The sequence below is a fragment of the Arachis ipaensis genome, chromosome B08, assembly GCF_000816755.2.
Source record: "Arachis ipaensis cultivar K30076 chromosome B08, Araip1.1, whole genome shotgun sequence".
Classification (NCBI taxonomy): Eukaryota; Viridiplantae; Streptophyta; class Magnoliopsida; order Fabales; family Fabaceae; genus Arachis; species Arachis ipaensis.
In genome coordinates, this window is record NC_029792.2 from 9,832,420 (window position 1) to 9,852,079 (window position 19,660).

Here is a 19,660-nt window from a genome sequence, read left to right on the forward strand (position 1 = left end):
GTTCAAGTAGCTGTTTTTTCTTCATTTATTTTTTGAAATGACTGTAATTTGGATGGTGAAATTGTTGCTGTTTTTCTATTTGCAGTTTTGAGGGGCTGTTTCTTGCGAGACCCCAGCATGATTGATTTGAAGTGAAACCCATCCAACATGGGGAAAAAGGTAAAATGATGTCTACCATTCACTTTTTACCATTCAGGCATTATCTTATGTGTGACTTACAACTAGTGTAACAATTACCAGAAATTGTTAAAGTTCCGGTGCTCGCCCAGCTACATTCATGACATGATGAGCACGCTGTCAAAAAACAACTCCGTTGAGAATCTTGTGGAGATTGATCTGATTGGTTTTGGATTCTTGAGACTTGTTCCAAATTGGTCGGTAAAGCAAGCCATCATGGTTCACCTAGCTGAGTCATATCAAGTTAAGCCGAGAAATTTTATACTCGACATTGGCAACATCCGCCTCAATGCCGAGTTAATCGGGAAGGTTTTCGGCATTCTGTCCCGAGGTAGTTTCTGCTATCTTGTTTACCTAGTCTTGCATAGGCGTGCTGGTGTAAATATCTCTGCTTATGCATACATATTAACATGGAATAACACATGAACATGTTGTAGGGGATCCATTTCCAGCATTGGATGAGAGTAATCCGTCTCACGTCGCCATAAAAAATCGGTTCCATAAACGGAGAACAACCGAGCTTCGGGAATTAGTTTACAGTTGTCCAATGGCCACAGAATCAGATAGGATGGAGTTCAGAAGATATTTCATACTGGTGGTGATGAAGATGTTCCTGTGCCCCACCACTCAACAGGTACTTTCTCCATGGCACATCTACCCCGTGTTAGATGTTTCTGATCCACAGAGATTCAACTGGCCTTTGGAAATTCTGAAGTGGTTCGACCAGGCAGTCGAAAAGTATAAGCTAAAAGGGAACAAAACGTGTGAAGGCTGCATGTTTGTCATGCTGGTAGGACACAATGACCATTAATAAATTTTGTTTGCCTTTTTTTTATGAAGATCATAATGATTGCGAGCCTTATACAATCTTGCACCATATTTGATGCTAACTGTTCAACTTAAGAGTATATTCAACGTGGTTTTCCATCATGTGTAACTTTAATTGGGCCCATCCTCTGTGTAGATACTCTATTTTCAATGGTTACAATACGGTGTGCTTGACAACTGTCTTGAGCATGAGCCATGGCTCGATGCGTGGACCTCAGAGAGACTTGAAAAGAAGGTGCAATATATTCTATCCGAGGTACTCATTTCTATCTCATAATCGGTTAATTTATGCCGTTATGTAAGTCGGAGCTGCCTATCAGACCAATCAAGATGTTTTTTATGTTTGCTTTTTTGTTGTCAGTTGTGCTAGGCAGATGTCCCTGATCCCGTGTGTTTGAGATTTTATTTTTTATTTTTTTTTATTTTGCTATTTCTGGTTTGTGGTTTGGTGGTGCTTTGGGGTTTGATTAAGATCATTGATTCTCTCAGTTTCTTAATTTAGGGGCACTTTTGACTAGACATGGGGGAGGTGACGACATAAAGGGCCGGTCACCACAAGCTGTGAGGAGGAAACCCGGAAAAAAAGAACCACAGAAGCGTGGGCGAAAGGAATCGGTGCCACCAAGGGTAAGCACGTTTTAAGGCTTTAGCATGTTAACAAGCTTACTTCGCCATTGTTAATTTGGTTCATGCTATTGCTTCAAATAGGGGAGGTCAGTCGGTGGAGAGAGTAAGCAGGTATCAAAGGAAAAACGACCAAGGGGACGCACAACATCCCCATATCCAACAACGAGAAGTTTACGGCGCGCCGAACGATAAAAAACTAGCCCGAGGGTGAGTATACGATTACTGTTGTCTACGGTTTAAATCATCGACTAGCTTTGATTAAGTTTACTAGGTTCATTTGAATGTACTTGGATGTTTCTTTACACAAGTTATTCATTGTACGTAAAACAGCCTAGCAGGGGAGCTGCGGAAAAAGGGGGGGCTAAAAAGGACCGATCACATAGGTCTACCCCAAAAAAATGTGAGGAAAAGAATCTCCCAATTAGCACAGATGATGATGAGGAGAATGAGCCTCTTGCCAAGCGGATGTGCCGACTCTATAACCAGGGAGTTGACAAAAAAAAAAAACCAAGTGACGAACCAACAGAAGGCAACCTCAATCAGGATAAGGGAACCCATGAAACACCTGTCTCTGTAGTTCCCAATGCAGGAACACTCTCCGTTGCGCTAGTGCAACATGAAGAATGGGAGTTCGACGGGCAAGTCTCCTAATCAAAACTTTTTCATTTTGTGGTCTATTTTGCTTGTTAGTGAATTAGGGATTGTATCCATATACAACTGTCATTTCTCTAACATCGGTTGAGTTGCTTGCAGTAATCCCAATTTCCTGTCGAACTGAGACCCCGAGAGTGAACGAATATGACAATACTTTGAGCAACTACAGAACACGAGGCCACTGCAGACCGTGATGCCAGCCAATCTGTCTTGCATGACTCCTAGCCCACCAAGCAAGAAAATCTCACTGGGCAATACTGGGACGGAACAGAAGTATACCCAATGTACTCCTATAAAGGTGCATCCACTTCTAAAAGGGTGAAAGATGGACGAGGATGATGAGGAGCGATTGCGACGATGGGCGGCCAATGGATTGTTGGAGCAAAGTCAAGTTTTGGCGTCCTATGAAGGAAGGCAGCATCTATTATTGGTCCGAGAGGACATCTGCTCACTACTGCCCCGGCACTGGGTCACCAGCAACGTAAGTATAACATACTAACACATTGATATAATGAATATGTTTCTTTATATAAATTTATATTTCTGTTTCCATCGTAGTGGTTTGCCCCAATCTGTATCGATCATCATTGGTGGCGTATGCCTTTGAGATTGCTCAGAAAAGGCTGTGGGTGCTAGATAGTATGAATACTTGAGAGCCTAACAATGAAAGATTAAAAATACATGCTTATGCGGTAGGTGTACGACAACCAATTAGTGCGCCGTTAGACTTAGTAATTGAAACGGTATGATTCCTAACGTGTTGCTGATTTTCAGGGGAGACTCATCGAAGACATGGCGAAAGTCTCTATGCCCTTATATGAGCACACGGAGAACGGCCTACCTCGTTTCTATGCTAGCGTCCCACAACAGGATAACGGGTCAGTTAAAAATACACCTAACAATATTCTTAATAGCACTTCACTTGATAATGATATCATGGTTGGAAATAATATTCTGTGTTTGTACATATAGCTGTGATTGTGGTGTATTCATCATCAAATTCATGCAGTATTGGGGTTTAGATAAACCATTGTAGCATTGAGACCATGTGAATTTAAATATGTTATAACAATTAAGTTGAACCCCTTTGTAGTCAATTTCTTTCTCGTTTTTAAAATTACCCTCCAACACGTAATTGCCATGCAGGACGTCATACAGGAGTTTAGGAAGGAGATCATACTAGACATAGTGATCGGTCCTCATAATTCAGAAATTGGCAAGGCGCTGTAGGCATTGGACATCAATCATGTGCGCCGAAACCAGCCTAGGAAAAAGTCTAAGGCTGTGAGATCATCTTTCACAGCACCGAGCACGAAGAGCATGCTGCAGCGTGCGGGGTTACCCACTAGAAAGCCAAGAAAGGGGGGAAGACAACGGAAGTAGAGTTTTTGACTAGGTAGGAAAACATCAATATAGACACCTGCGTTACTACTATGTTTTCCTTGTGGTAGAGTTATGTAGCTTAATATGGCATTTTCCGGCTTAAACTAGTTTCGTGTGAGCCTGATAAATCCTGTTTCGCTGCAGGTTATCATTTCATGTTGCTGATTTTCTCAAGTTGATGGTGACAATCAATCGTAAACCTCTGAGTGGATGGTGCTTGAGCTGGGAATTAGGATGTTTCTTTTACTTTGTAAATTGGATGGTTCTGGATTTGTTTTATGTTTTGTCATGTTTAAAGCATTTGAACTTGTTAGTACTTCGTTGATGAGTGAGTGGCTCATGTTTTGTTAGATACTCGTCAGCAGATTTCATATATTAATTATTTCAGGATTCTCAAGCAATTTTTTCCAAGTTAGTGATGTCAGTAGTTCATTAGGCAATTCATTGCATATTGATACTATTGAGTGAACTCTGATCGGTGTATATAACCCTTTTAGTCATGTCTATGCTTAAGTGGCACTTATGTCCATTAACTCGCGTGGTGTTAACTAAATGGAGGTGTTCTTTATTTTTTTTATCATTGTTTTCTAATGCTAGAATTGTGAAGTTACTGAAAATTAACGCATTGCACCGACTTCGGTCGTGATCAGGCTACAGTAGGAGAGATTTTAAGAGGATGGTGTCTTGGGTAGGGATCCGGATGTTTCTTCTGATTGTAAAATGGATGTTTTTGTATATGATTTCTTTGTTTCATGTGTTACGCATTAGCGACTGCGTTCACTTCATTGAGATATCAATGCGTTTTGTTCCTTTTTTTTTTTAAATTCTCTTGGTCCGTTTTCACGGCGGATTTAAACCGTTTAATTTTTGCAAACAACTATGTGACAATTCGTTTATTTAAAACCTTAATAAACGAGAAATGGGGAAAAGATAACAACAAAACAGGATAACTACAGGTGACAAAACAGAAAAGGGAATAGTTTATTAAGTTGTATGTAAAGAATGACACACCAAGAAACCTATCTATATATGCCTAAAAGAATTCAACAGGTGCATGAATCCGCCACCATCCGATGAATTCCACATAGTAGAATCCTCAAATCTTTTATTAAGGGACCCATGATGATCATTATCTGACGGAAGGTCAACCTCATCCTACAAGATGCACAACACAAACAGAACAACATACATTAATCAAGAACACCATTTCGTGATAAAAATTTAAAATATATGTCGCTTCTAACACATACCAGATGTGATTTCCTCTTCCTTTTTTGCATTGATTTCTTAATTGACTTGTCCAACTCTGCTCTAAGTCTCTTACCCTTAGGCCGTCCTTTGGTTTTGACTCTTGAGGGTCCCTGTATGTCATGTACAATCGCACCGCCTGTGCACTGTGCGGGCACGGTATTCTGAGACGCAGCAATAGTATTAGAACGCATGCTAGCACGGTAATCAGTCAGCTTGGACTTTGCATCCCAAAGGGCAGCTCGCAAGATGGCTGCTTCCTCATCACAAGCAACAAACTCCTGCGCAACGTTATAGAACTCTGAACACAGATGCCTGAACAAGTTGTTGCTTTCATCACTCCGAGCCACGTCATGGCTACCCTTGATGTAAGTGTGTTTGCGGATGACATTCTTACTACATCGAGGAAGAACATAGCAGCTCGGTATTGTGTCAACTCTGTAGTATGACCAGACCGTAAGGGTGTGGCAACACAATATACCAGCGGATTCAAACTTGTTGTACTCGCGCTGACCCTTTCGACTCAAAGGGTCAAAGTCGACCCTGAAAGTATGGTAGACAGGCTTCCCCCAGAATTCCTTCTGCTCGTCCACTGTAGGTTCCAAGAACATTATCGTATTCATGGACGAACTGAACCAACCCACTCTTGCAATGCAGGTATCCACCATAAAATGCGTGCATACTTTCACTACGTTGTGTACTCCTCATGCCTGCCCAAAATTCACTCTTGAAGAATATTGGAACCTACTTTCTGTCGATTCGCGTAAAGGTCTGCCAAAAAAAAAAAAACAAATGCATAAGAGTGCCGCTTATAAACAACATGATGACCTCACTTCTAACTTATTGATAAAATAAATTAAAAAAACATCCAGACACACTACGAAAAAAACATCTATTTATATACTGAAAAGAACATCCACTGTCTATAAAGGTAGAAAACTCAGCTACATATCTTAGCAAAAACATAAGAACGGAATCAAGGCGGCAAAAATAACATGAAGTGAATAAATAGGCAACTAGAAACCAACAGACGGGATTTAATTTAACAATAACCTACCTGCTAACCATCTGTTCTGGCCTAACTTAAACTGTTTGATGAAACCAGCCCAATCAGCCTCGAATGATTCAGTCAAAGGAGAATTCCACACAATGTGATTCATTATTGCATTCAGTTCTCCGTACCTAGCATATCCACCGAGCTTGAATTGTGATTTCTTCATTATGTGCCAGATGCACCATCGGTGGACAGTGTCAGGTAGGACCTTCCTAATAGCACCAGTCATCGCCTTGCACTGGTCAGTGATAATCCCCCTTGGTGCAGTCCCGACACATCTCACCCACTGCGTGAACACCCATTCAAAACTAGGGATCTCCTCGCTCCCAAGTAAAGCACAACCAAGAAGAGTAGACTTCCCATGGTGGTTTACACCTACAAAGGATGCAAACGGCAGACCATGCCTGTGAAAAGAGCAAAAACAACTATGAGGCAATAAGACAAATTTAAGAAATAACTGCTCTTGCAATTCACCAATACATATACAGACCTGTTTCTTCTGTATGTGGTGTCAAACGACACCACATCTCCGTAATATTCATACGAAACCCTGCACCTTGCATCTACCCAGAGTGCGCTCCTAAATTTATTAGCATCGTCAATATCTATGGCATAAAAGAAGTTGGGATTGATCTCCTTCATTCGAACGAAATAATTCATCATCCCCTGGAAGTACTCATTGTCATCGGAGCATTGGAGATTGCGTGTGATGTAATTTCTAATATCCTTTTCTAAAAAACCCAGGTTTGCGGACCTACCAACCTCATTTGCCAGTGCTAGATACGTCTTGTTGGGTCTTATTCCAGCCTCGTTGTTATCCGTAATGACGCACTTAGCATGCATGGTCAGCTCCCGGTACTCATGATAATGTACAACTTTCTTAGCCGAACAGGGGTGAGAATGCCTCAGTTCTAATCTAGACACAACTCAACATTCATTCTCCTTGTCCAGCACGACACACATCCTTGCTCTGCATCTCGCGGCTGTAATTCTGTTTGCTCGAGTTACTGCGTTCACCCTAGACTCTCGATAACCTTCTCGGGTGCAGTAAATAGATTGATTAACCGGTATCTTTTATTCCTTCCGTGTCTTGTCGAAATTCGTGTTCCTGATTTTAGTAACGAACCCAACTTTTTTTGCATAGTTTGCATAAAATTTCTGTGCGAGAGGCAATGAACCAAAACTCATTCCTACGACTGGAATTTCCTCTTCGCCTACGCCACTATGATCCGACAACTGTAACGTCAATACACAAAATTAGATACGAATTAAACTAGCCCTAACATAGTAAGTATTTAATACAAATTCTTAGCATACTTTAATAATATCTCAAATGAATGAGCTTTTTGAATTTTAGAAAACATCTACATTATACAGATTTATTTCCCTATAAATACTAACCAAGCCTTTAGCCCAACCTAATATGTTGAATGTTGGATTTGTTTGAATTTGTATGGTTAACGAGTTGATCACATAAGGAACCAATACATTTGATAGGTTTACAAATCACAAAACACCTTTATATAGTAACCTGGGAAGAATTCCAGTAAAATCCTATGATGATAAATCTAGAAATGATATTTGAACTTTAGAGAAGTGTACAATCATCACTCTACTTTTTTCCTTCTATGTCATTATATGGTCTAATACCATTTGAGGATTCATAAAGCACTCACTAATAGAGTTATACTATATTGAAAGCATGTGCCGAATTGATGTATCCTACCCTAAGGAAGTAAATGAAGAGTAAAATCAAAGCATATTCTCATAAAAATCATGCCAAGGCATAAATACTACCAAAAAGAGCACATGTTCTTTCTTAATCAATAATACAAAATTAACATAGTGAAAAGTCTAATGTCGCTTAAAAAACATCTAATTAGCATGAACTAGAAACATCGAGATAGCACATTCAAACCTCGTGTCCGTCGTCCAACTCATTCTTTCTAGTCACAACGACATTGGTAATTTTGTCGACCTTCAATTAAAGAAACCGGAAAAAAGCATTTTCAAGTTAAGAACATTCCTTATTATATAATGAATGAGTCCAATAAAAACCATCAAAAAAATTGCATCACAAATCTGGGAGTCAAGCATATTTTAATGATGGCAATTCTAATGATTCACACATGATGGGTAAGTATTTAGTAGCAATTTTCAAGCATACTTTGCTCAGCTCAATATATAACTGTGCCAGAATTTTCCAAATAAATATACTTTTTGAAGTTAAAAAACATCTAATTAGCATAAATAACAATGCTTCAAATACCACATTGTTACAAAATTTCTAACAACCAAGGAGAAGCTTATGCAACATACCTTCCACCCTTCTTACTCTTGAATGTCTAATTCACCTACACTGAATTGTTCATCGCCTTGTGTTGGATTGATCAATGTACTAATCGATCCTCCTTCAGGGGGTGAAAACGCCATGGAAGATGCTCTCTTCCGGAAGTGTTGCAACGTAGCCTTGTCTTTGATTGTTTGACTGGATGAGGTTGGCGCTGCTGATGTAACCAATACCAAACCATGCACCGTAGCCGCCGCAATAGGATGAATAATCGGGAGCGTATACTTCACTTGGGAATGGAGCGGCGCTTGGATGGTTCGATGGAGGAGGTCTGCGCCGTCAATGATATCTAGAGAGAACCATGTATTGCGCCACCAAAGGGAAGAGGAAGTTTGAATCAGGCTTGATTTTGTGCTCCGTGATTCCAGGAGTGATTTTTGGATTTTTGAAGCATATTAGTCAAGGGGTGATTTCATTTAGCACGGCAATTAATAACAAATATTGAAAATTAGTTGAAATTAAATTAATTAAGATTAATGTGGTTTTGTTTATTTTTGGCTTTTTTATTTAAATAAATTAACAGAAGAACCAAATTACTCGATTCCCCTAAATGGATTTTAAAAACATGATTCTCCTAAATCATATAATATATAAATCGTCCTAGGCTTTTGTGTTTTAAATAATATATGAATCCTGTTACCCTGGGACGATTTATGCATGAAATGCAATGCTCAAAAACACATAAATTGTCCCAGGCCTTTGTGTTTTACAAAATGTATATAAATCGTCCTAGGCTACCATGAGTTACATTTTTTTATCCTAAAGCTCATTGCCCTAGCACGATTTATGTGTAACTAGTCACCTCTCAAGACCCTAGCACGATTTATGTATTACTATGGCAAGGCACATTAAGTTGGGACGATTTACATTCAAAAACACAAAGCTCATGACTATGGAATAATTTATGTGCTAAAAGAGGTTATAAATAAAGGAGAATCATGAATATCGATCCATAGTGAAGTTGAGAGTTTTAGGAAGATGGATGAGAATGTGTTTTTGTAATTCATTATCAGAGAAAAATTGATGAAAAAGTAAGGGTGTGATGTTCAGTAGTAAAAAGTAGGTCAGAGTGTTCGTAAATTCTTCAACGAATTTAGAGGATTTACGAAATAGTATGTTATAAAAGTAAATAAAATTACAATAAAAAGTAAATAAAATTCATATGAATAAAATTAAATAAAAAATAAAAAATTTTATACACAACATAATTTTATTTACTTCTATAATATACTATTTCGTAAATCCTCTAAACTCGTTGAAGGATTTACGAACACTCTGACCTACTTTTTACTACTGAACGTTACACCCTTACTTTTTCATCAATTTTTTTCTGGTAATGAACTACAAAAACACATTTTTAGCCATCTTCTTAAAACTCTCAACTTAACTATGGATCGATATTCATGGTTCTTCTTTATTTATAACCTCTTTTAGCACATAAATTATTCCATAGTCATGAGCTTTGTGTTTTTAAATGTAAATCGTTCCAACCTAATGTGTCTTACCATAGTAATACATAAATCGTGCTTGGGTCTTGAGGGGTGACTAGTTACACATAAATCGTGCTAGGACAATGAGTTTTAGGATAAAAAAAATGTAACTCATGGTGGCCTAGGACGATTTATATACATTTTGTAAAACACAAAGGCCTGGGACGATTTATGTGTTTTTGAGCATTGCATTTCACGCATAAATCGTCCCAGGGTAACATGATTCATATATTATTTAAGACACAAAAGTTTAGGACGATTTATATATTATATGATTTAGGGAAATCACGTTTTTAAAATCCATTTAGGGGAATCGAGTAATTTGGTTCTTTTCTTAATTTATTTAAATAAAAAAGCCTTTATTTTTTGGCTGGTCCCCTTTTGGTTCCATATGCTTTTTCTTTTTTTTTATTATACAATAAAAAATATTTTATTTTAAAAAAATTGTTTACTATGATTTAGTTTTAGTTTTGGCTTGTATTCAGTTCGCTTAATCATAGTTGTAACCCTTAGCCATTTTAGGGTGACTCGTTCAGCTTTGAATGGTGTCCTGGATAAGATTCGAAGTAGACTAGCAAGATGGAAATAGAGTTTACTCAATCGAGCTGGTAGACTCTGCTTGGTTAGTTCTGTTGCAGCCGCTATTTTCACGTACCAGATGCAGATCTCTATTTTTTCCAAAGGAATCATTAGTAAATTGGAGTCTATGATGAGGAATTTTCTTTGGAAAGGACAAGTTGATAGAAGAGGATTGAATCTTGTTAGTTGAAAGGTACTGGTTACTCCAAAAAAATATGGAAGTTTGGGGATTAGAGATCCTTATTGTGTGAATATTGCTCTTCTTGGGGAGCTAATTTGGACTTTTTTCTAGTAGCCAAACAAGTTATGGGTCCAATTGTTGGATGCCAAATACCGATCATCTCTATATAACTGTTTTAGTTGTCCTAAGAACAAGGGCTCTTCCATTTGGAGGAGTCTTTGCAAGGCTTGGGAAGTGTTGAAGGATGGGTTTGCTTAGTGTATTGGGGATTTGAACCAGAATTTTTGGTTTTCTAGCTGGAGGAGAGAAGGACAGTTATCTAACGAGATGGATTATGTTCACATTTCTGATTCGAATCTCCGGATACAGGATATTTGGTCGGTTGGTAGGTGGCATTTGGATACTCTTTATTCCCCTTTATCTCAAAATCTGAAAGGTAATATTCTCTCTTACAATCTAGATGTGCAAGCAGGTCCGGAAGTGGGTTGGTATTGGTTTGGGTCTGCTGCAAAAGTCTATGACTCACGCAATGGTTACTTGTGGTTGTGTAAGAAGCTTTTTGGTTGGGAGGAGCGGGAGAATTGGCTTTGGCTTTGGCGTCAGCTTGTTCCGGAAAAGCACAAGTTTTTGGCTTAGTTGTGTCTTAAGGAGGCTCTTCCTACTGCAAGTTTTCGCTTTAGAAGAGGGATGTCATCATGGGTGCCCAAGATGTCTTTCTAACCAGGAATCGGTTTTACATTGTATTCATGATTGCCCAAAAGCTCAACTTGTATGACATAGGTTGGATATTTCTTGTCATCCTTTGGATTTGAAGAAATGGTTCTTGTATCATAGCAGAGAGCATCCGTTCAAGTTCTTTTCGGGACTTTGGTGGATATGGCGAGTAAGGAATAATAAAATTTTTAATCCTCATGAAACTTGGCCTCCGGAAAAAGTGATTTGTCTAGCATTGACTTCAGAAAAGGAGTTTAGGAATATTTTTGAATTACAGCGTATGTCCCTTCCCTCTACTCTAAATGGTTTTTGGAATCCCCCATCCATTGGTACTTTCAAGATTAATTGTGATGCTAGTTATCTTGGTTCGGGTGATATTGTTGGTTTTGCTTATGTTATTAGATATTGTAATGGGGGTTGGCAAAGGGGGTGTTTGGGAATTATTGAGAGTAATAGTATTCTTCAAGGGGAATTGTTTGCTATTTGGAGAGGATATCTCTTAGCCTGGGATGTGGGTCAACGAGATGTTATTTGTGAGACGGATTGTGTGGAAGCATTTAATCTTGTTACTAACCACCAAGATGGTTTTGGGTTTATTGATCCATTGGTGCTCAAAATAAGAGATATCATGCATTGGAATTGGCGTGTTGACTTTCATTTGATTATGAGAGATGCAAACACGGTGGCAGATACTATGGCAAAGATAGTGATGAAGTTACAACTTTCTCATGTGGAGCTTCCTTCACCTTGGGAGGAGTTTAAGAGTAGTCTTAAAAAGGACTATCCCTCTATTTAAGCAGATCCTTTGTTTTGTTTTTCTTTGTTTAGTTTATTTCAGTCACAAAAAAAATCATAGTTGTTATAATTGGATAGAATTGGCTGGTTCGACTGGAGAACCAGTGAACCAGATCATGTATCGGTCCGATTTAGTGTAATGACCATTTAAAAAAATAAACTGATCAAAACCGATCAAACCGGTACGAACTTGAACCGAAACGATCCGATCAACAATCGCAGTCAACAGCCAACTCCGCGCGTTGATGATATCATGCTGATGTCAGCGTGCGGGGTTGGGAAATCTTTTAAATATGGAGTGCAAGTGGTTGTCAAACTTGGCTCTTCTCATGTGAAGACAAAGCTAACTACCACTGCACTAATTTGTTCTTTTGGTATCATTCATGCTTTTTATAGTATATATATATAAACAAAAATACTTAATTCAATATTTTTTATATTCAATATTTTTTAAATTAATTAAATTTAGACGATTGTTATTAAAATATTTGTGATAAATTGACCATATGTATTTTAAATTTTAATTTTAAGTTTTTTATTATTTTATATTTTTTATTTACATGAGATCGATTTTATCGATTGGACCAATAACTCATCAGTTGAACCAATAAATCATCCGGAATGATTGGGCGTAAAGCGTCTGTAGGTGGCTTTTTAAGTTCGCCGTCAAATCTCAGGGCTCAACCCTGGACAGGCGGTGGAAACTACCAAGCTGGAGTACGGTAGGGGCAGAGAGAATTTCAAGTGGAGTGGTGAAATGCATAGAGATCGGAAAGAACACCAACGGCGAAAGCACTCTGCTGGACCAACACTGACACTGAGAGACGAAAGCTAGGAGAGCGAATGTGATTAGATACCCCAGTAGTCCTAGCCGTAAACGATGGATACTAGGCGCTGCGTGTATCGTCCCGTGCAATGCCGTAGCTAACGCGTTAAGTATCAAATTTAACTGATTCGATTATCGGTTCGATTCTGATAACTATGCGCTTAATATCTAAACAAACTGCATCATTTTTTATTCAATTCACCTCGTGATTGAATGAACTGAGTAACTAACTAAATCCTTCCCTTCGTATAGTAATGCGGTAATGCGGTAAACAACATCACGTCTAAACTTTATAAATATAACGAATGTCAGATGAATTTATTCGCATCAATTCTTATCTTTTTCATTTTCTTCATCTTTTTTTTTTCAATTTTCTTTCTTTATTTTTAAATATCTTGAACGTGGTTGTTATCAATTCATTATAATAAAAAAATATTATTAAATCATAATAAATCTATTATATTTAATTCTGTTCAATTGATATTTAATGATATGTTACTTGAAATAAGATGTCTAATAACGTTGAATAATTTTGTTCTACATATCATTCATTAGCAACACACAAAATAAGTAAAAAAAATTATGACAAATATCCGAAAGAAGTACATAATAATTTTTATTAGAAAATATATTATTTTATTAAGTAAGAATTATTTAGCAATTTTGTTCTATGGACTGCTTGATAGCGTTATTCTGTTTTGTTTGGCACAGGTATTAGCTAGTTAAAACTAATCAGAAGCTTGCACAATCATTTTTCTAAAATTCTAAAGATCCTGAAATACTCTCTTCCGGAACCATGATAGATTTACCACCTACTTACTCTGATCATGTTTATTAGTGGGTTTCGATATAGCTCCTAACAACTGCAAACATAACTCCTCTATACTTCGTACATCATAGAATAACTCCTAGCAATAATAGACTCAGATAATTTATGTTAGGTGTAAAAATAATAAAATTACTATCAAAAGATATATTAACCTAAAATAAAAAAAAGTACATATTAGTTATTCGAATAAAAAAAGGAAAAGTTTAGGGGACCAGCAACTTTGTTAAATTCTGGCCAGCATATAACCAGCAAAGAAAAATGAGCCATTGATGGCTATTTGATGGCTACAAATCACAAAGAGAGACATACATTAGCTACTAACTTTTTTCTCTTCAAATCTTGAAGGTATTTCTTTTCTTATTTTCATATTTTAAAAATGTTAAATAATTGCTTCATTATCAACTTGAATGAATGTCTCTCTTTCTATATATACATTACAAGAGACGCGGGACTTAGCAGCCAAGGATTGTCGGCTGTTGTCCCAAACCGCTGCAGCTTCATTGAATTGATGCGGTTCCTGGTGCGCCCGCTCTAATTGTTCTGACCTGAGGCAGTTTCGGGCATTCACCGCATCAAATAACCCTGGGGCAGTTTCCATTTCTATCGGACAACTCCAAAACACACAAACTGAAAAGTGAAAGGTGAAAATAGCAGAGCACAACCCCCAACCCCTTTCCCTTTCCTTCTCTCCCCCTCCATCCTTCGTGTTAGTCTAAAAAATTAATTAGGGCTTCATTGACAGAACACAATCAAGTATCAACCAAAATCGCAGCACACACACTCTCTTCCTCTCCAAATGCTTGTTCTCTTACCCCAAATACCACTTTTAGGTTTTTAGTGAAGAGAAATAGCAAATAGGGAAGGGAGTGACCGCGGCGACGGATAAAGGGCGCGTGCCCAGCTGAAGAAATCGGCTGTGGCTCCGTGAGCGACAAGCGGCGGCCAGGGTAACCGGAGGTGGCAGATCCTCTCCTTAGTTCCCTTGGTCTGTACTCTCCTTAGTTCCCTTGGCAGATCCTCTCCTTACTTTCACTGTTACCACCATGAACTTACTTCACTTCAGAGCTTCTTCCACCATTCATCATTCTTCCTCTCACCATTTCCAACCTTCTAGACATCTTCACTCTGGTACATACATTCATATTTTATTCTCTCTTTTTATTAATTTGAATGTCTCTTATTGTTCATGAACTGAAACCCCCCACAAAGTGAAACCATTTGGGTTTGCATTGTATAGCACAAAGTTTCAATCTTTGTTGGATTCTATGAACACCCATCACTCATTTTTTTAAAATAATTTCGTAGACCTTATTGTTGCATTAAGTTCCGAGGATAATCATTGTTTTAATGCTTGTTTTGTGTATTTTTTCAAAAAATATCAATTGGACCTGAATTTGCTGTTAACCGTTACTTGTTCTTAGAGTCTCCACATTTTCATGGATCATGATGAAGAAGAAATAAAAGAAAATTGCAGGTTGACTTTTTTTTAAGGATAACCATAATTTCTTTGTCTTGAATTTATTGGGTGAATTTAGTTCTTGGTTCTCTGTATTTTGGGTGTTTCACATTATTATATGATTTAAAAAAAATTACAGCTGCTTCCATATGAAGCTTTCTATGTGTAAACTCTTACCATATAGAGGATTTGCTTACATAAGATCATTTAATTCTTTTTATTTTTTTATATTTTTTTTGCATGATAAATAGTTCCTCTAGAAGGGTCTGTTTTGTCATCCTCTCTCAATTTGATAGTAAGATTAGAACACAAAAGAGAGAGTGAGTGATGCTGGTTCACAGAGAAAGAGAGAGCTTGGAGAGTGGTGGTGATGGTGTTAGTTTTGGTGAAGGTGGCATTATGGACAGTACAGTCTTGAAATGCTTCTATTGGATTTTCCATTGTTGAATGATGATTTTATGAGTTCTTTTAGTGCTAGAGAGATTGAGAATGTTAATTGGGAAGCTCTTCTTAATGAAGAAGTTGCTAGGCTTCGAGGTTCTGAGGCAACAAACAAAGAAGAAGGAGGCGATTTTGATTTTGATTTTGATGATGATGACGATGATGCCCTTTCTGGTGATGCTGAAATTGAGTTGTTTTGTTTTTATTGATTTTAAATTATGTGTGATTTTTTTTATTTTTATTCGACACTGGTTAACCCACTAGGACGACGAATGTCTTAGGTCTAATGAACTCTTACATGTATAAAGACTTAAACTCATGTCTGCATTTGTAGGTGAAAATGTTTGTTGTTTGAAAAATGAAGCCAGATTGATAGTTTTTTATTTCTTAAATTTTCTTGACTGGGAATTCTATGTCCTGAATTATATGCAAAGCTTTTAGTTTTAGTTTAGTTCTGTTCTGTGTTTGGATGGAAAAGAAGAGAAGAGAAAAGGGTGAAATTGGGAGGGGCATAAACAAAACAATATTTTTGTTGATATCATGTTTCACACGTTCAAAGGTACTACTTTTCATTGTTCTGTAATGATCTGGGGCATTTTGTGAGTGTGTGCTTGTGTGGTTATTTCTATTTTAGTAATTATGTTTTTGTTTATCTCCGTACATAGAGATTTCAAACCCAAGTTTGCTATCAGTTGAAATCATCACTGACACTGTGGAAGGTAACTAATATTTAAATTTCATTTTAATTCCTTTTTTTCTTTGGCTAATCAGTTTCTTATTTGAATTACTTTCGATCTATTCACTTCACCTCTCAGCGGCAAAGAAACCTACAGTTGCTGCCATTGATGGTCTTGCCCTGGGTGGGGGGTTAGAGCTTGCAATGGTATGTTTTTCCTATGGTTTATGATAAGAAAATGCCATTGTTTTCCTTTTTTTACCCCATAGAAATGAATTGCCCATTTTTCTTCTGTATATTTTTCCTATGGTTTTTCCTACGGTTTACATCAATATACAATACAGAGGCACTTTCTTGAAAATAATGCTCTTATATTTTTCGCCTTGTGTTATATCATATTTCTTTCTCCTTATTTTAGGTGGAGAATAAGTCTGGTTTATCAAACTTCATTCCTATTCTCATTGAGGACAAAGAAATTTGCAGTGAGATGAGGACATTACAGCAAAGGTTAGATGAGTCTCTTCATTCTAAATAATTCCAGTCTACATCTAGTGGTTCTATCTGCAGCTTGTGTGAAGATTTTGCACATAGGCACACATCATCAGACTTGTTTGTAGATATAGCATGGTTGCTTAAGAACCCTACCTCAGAAAATTTTGAGAGAATGATGACGGCTTCATAAATTCAAAGATACTGTTACTTGTTGGACTTTCTTATATGCCATGATTCAATACTCATTTTGGAAAAAATATTACCAAAGTTGGTGATCTTTACAAAAGGCTTGAAATCAAATATTGTGATTAGTCGGACGAGTGATGTTGATGTGACACAACTACTGAATTGCATGCAACTTGCTAGAGATGTTATTAATCAGAATCATCAGAAAGGCAGAGGCATAATTGTGCATTCTGAAACAGAAGGCTTTCGGATTGAAAAAACCTGCACCCAAGACAGCTTGCCATCAGTTTCGAGAATAAAAAGTCAGGTTAGGATGACCTTTCTTTCTCCCCCTTGCTTCCTTTTTCTCTGATTTTGAAATATATAATGTGTCTTTTACATTAAAATGCTTTATATCTTTCTTTGGTCATTTTCGTGTACTCTATATAAGAGAAATGAAATACAATTGAGGAGTTTCCTGTTGGGATTAGCAGTAGACTTGATTTATTTAGTGGATACTCACTGTTTTGCGGTTCTACTGCAAAGATTAAGTGTATAATTTCTTTAATACTTAATCACAACTCCTGCTACGATCCCCTTGATGAATTATTGGTAGATTGTTGAGTAAATTAGTTTGATATATGGTTAATCAAAAGTGATGTGCTTGAATTTGTGTGTATCAAGCAGTTCTTCTTGCACAATTACTGCATGACCTTGATTTGGGTTTAATTAGGAGCATGGTTTTCTAATATTGGCCTTTTCTTTCAAATGGTTTCATTAAGTAACTAATAGGGGACAGCTTCCATCTGATGCCTGCATAGTCTGAAGGATCTAATGAAATTGCAACTGACCTTAGGTTCCTTGTTTTGCAGGATGTTCTATCCAGAACGGATTCAAAGTGTGGAATAATGAGAATCCCAACATTTAATGACAAAATTGATAGGATACCACTTTTGAAGAGGGAGATTATAATGAATATGGAAGAGTTGCCTAAACGATCCAGCCGGCGATATGTCGGTAGGGGATTCTTGAGCTCTCGACCAGCAATGTTTGTGATTGTTTCGGTTGCTGTTTGTCTTGCAGTATGTGTAGCCATCCTTCACCGGGGGAGGGTTAGTGAGTTAGCTGTATCCATTAGAAGGTGCTTGTTTAACTCTTAGTAGATGTTGACAAGTTTTTGTACTTGCTCTTCTATTTGGTACATATTGTTGTAACACTAAATAACCAGGGCCCAGGGATGTTGATGTTATTACTTATTAGTGATAGAGTGGGTGGTTCATTAATGGAGGCAAAATTAGTTTACAGCTACTTTGATACTTCTTCATTATCAGTATAGTTTTCACCCTCCTATATGATTATTGTATGCATTCTTCAGTATCTGAGTTTCTAGTTCTGCAGGTAAAAGAAGAGGCACAACAACTTGCTCAAATTTTTGAAACAGTTAGGTCTTTCAAGGTGAAGCGGAAATGTGGTAAAGAAAAACTAATTTTTGGAAGGTGAGGCTTGTTCTGTGCAATTTTGAGCTATTGATTTATGCTATATATGGATTATGCTTCTAAATTTGCTTGTTATTCAGTGTTATAGCTCAAGATCTTGTTGACATTATCAAGGCGCAGCTTCAAAGGTACTATCTGTCTGATGTACACAAGTCTTTCTCTTTGAGAATTGGGAGTACTAACTAGTCTTAGGTAACATTTTATTCTACTTTAAATGTGAATGATTATTCTTTTTTTCTTCCTTTGAAGCACTAAAATATTAAAGAATAAGTGTGTTTATGAATAATTGTCATGTGATCTTTTGTGATTTTCATAGGGAGGTGGACAAGAGAATTGTCGAACTTCTAGAGATACATGAAACCGAAGAATATATCACAGAGTTAAAGCTTTATCCGGAAGTTACAGCGAGAATAAGGTTGAATGTTTTTGCTAACTAAAGCACAAGTATGAAGTTCTATATGCTAATAATGCACATTTGGAGCTACCGGCTTGCATTAGTTCAAGGTGAATAACCACTGTATGAATCTTCAAACATCAAGCTTTATGTGACTTTGTCCCAAAGTTCATATTTTCTCTTTGAATGTGTATTCAAGTTTTAGGACATTTGTTTGGAATGTACTATTTTTATGAAAGTTATGTAATTATTATAGAGTAGTCTCCTTTTAAGGTTATGAAAGCTAGAATTTGTAAAATCATATTCTAGTTTAAAACTCAGTTTTTTTAAGCTCATGTATGATAATTGCGGCGGTTCAAAACTGTCGCATTTTTTTAAAAACCAACCCAAATCTGCGGCGGTTTTAAAACTGCCGCAGATTTTTTTTAATCCACTTACCAAAATAGCGGCGGTTTTGCAACCGCTGCAAAATCAATTATCTGATTTGCAGCGGTTGTGCCAGCGGTTTTCCAAAACCGCCGCAAAATCAAATCTCCACCCCTTAACAGGCAACGCTTGTGGAACCGCTGGAATTTCATTTCGCGGCGGTTTTTAAATCCTTAAAAAAACCGCCGCTATTCAGCGTGTCTCTTGTAGTATATAACTATATAATCATGTTCTCTTGGTTGATAAGGACTTTTTTGTAAATAAGCTTGTGTGACTTCATTTCTGTCATTTGGATTATAATTTAAAATTTTTTTATCGTTGTCAAAAATCAATTATAGGTTTTTCATATTGAATTCCTAAGAACTTATTTTTACTAGGA

At 37.2% G+C, this 19,660-nt stretch overlaps 2 protein-coding genes and 1 long non-coding RNA gene across 3 annotated transcripts in view; 2 read left to right on the forward strand and 1 right to left on the reverse strand.

Moving 5' to 3' along the window:
- LOC107610491 lies at positions 4,693 to 5,528 on the reverse strand. The gene is made up of 2 exons (XM_016312540.1): positions 4,920 to 5,528; positions 4,693 to 4,824 (listed from the first exon to the last, which is right to left on the reverse strand). Exons 1-2 carry the CDS (start codon positions 5,526 to 5,528, stop codon positions 4,693 to 4,695), a joined length of 741 nt encoding a protein of 246 aa, XP_016168026.1.
- LOC110265685 overlaps positions 14,254 to 19,660 on the forward strand; it is a 16,939-nt gene continuing 11,532 nt past the window's right edge. Inside the window, exons 1-2 of the long non-coding RNA XR_002351891.1 lie at positions 14,254 to 14,720; positions 18,828 to 18,840. This is a non-coding gene — a long non-coding RNA (uncharacterized LOC110265685). The remainder of the gene's footprint in view (positions 14,721 to 18,827; positions 18,841 to 19,660) is intronic.
- Positions 16,888 to 18,167, forward strand: LOC107611818. Its single transcript, XM_016313708.2, has 2 exons — positions 16,888 to 17,293; positions 17,838 to 18,167. Exons 1-2 carry the CDS (start codon positions 17,153 to 17,155, stop codon positions 18,123 to 18,125), a joined length of 429 nt encoding a protein of 142 aa, XP_016169194.1. The 5' UTR covers positions 16,888 to 17,152; the 3' UTR covers positions 18,126 to 18,167.

Coding starts and splice junctions, on each gene's coding strand:
- LOC107610491 (XM_016312540.1), bottom strand. CDS start 5,528: ATGTTCTTGGAACCTACAGTGGACGAGCAGAAGGAATTCTGGGGGAAG. Junction 4,825..4,919: donor GGAAGAGGAAATCACATCTG/GTATGTGTTAGA, acceptor TGCATCTTGTAG/GATGAGGTTGACCTTCCGTC.
- LOC107611818 (XM_016313708.2), top strand. CDS start 17,153: ATGCAACTTGCTAGAGATGTTATTAATCAGAATCATCAGAAAGGCAGA. Junction 17,294..17,837: donor TTTCGAGAATAAAAAGTCAG/GTTAGGATGACC, acceptor CTTGTTTTGCAG/GATGTTCTATCCAGAACGGA.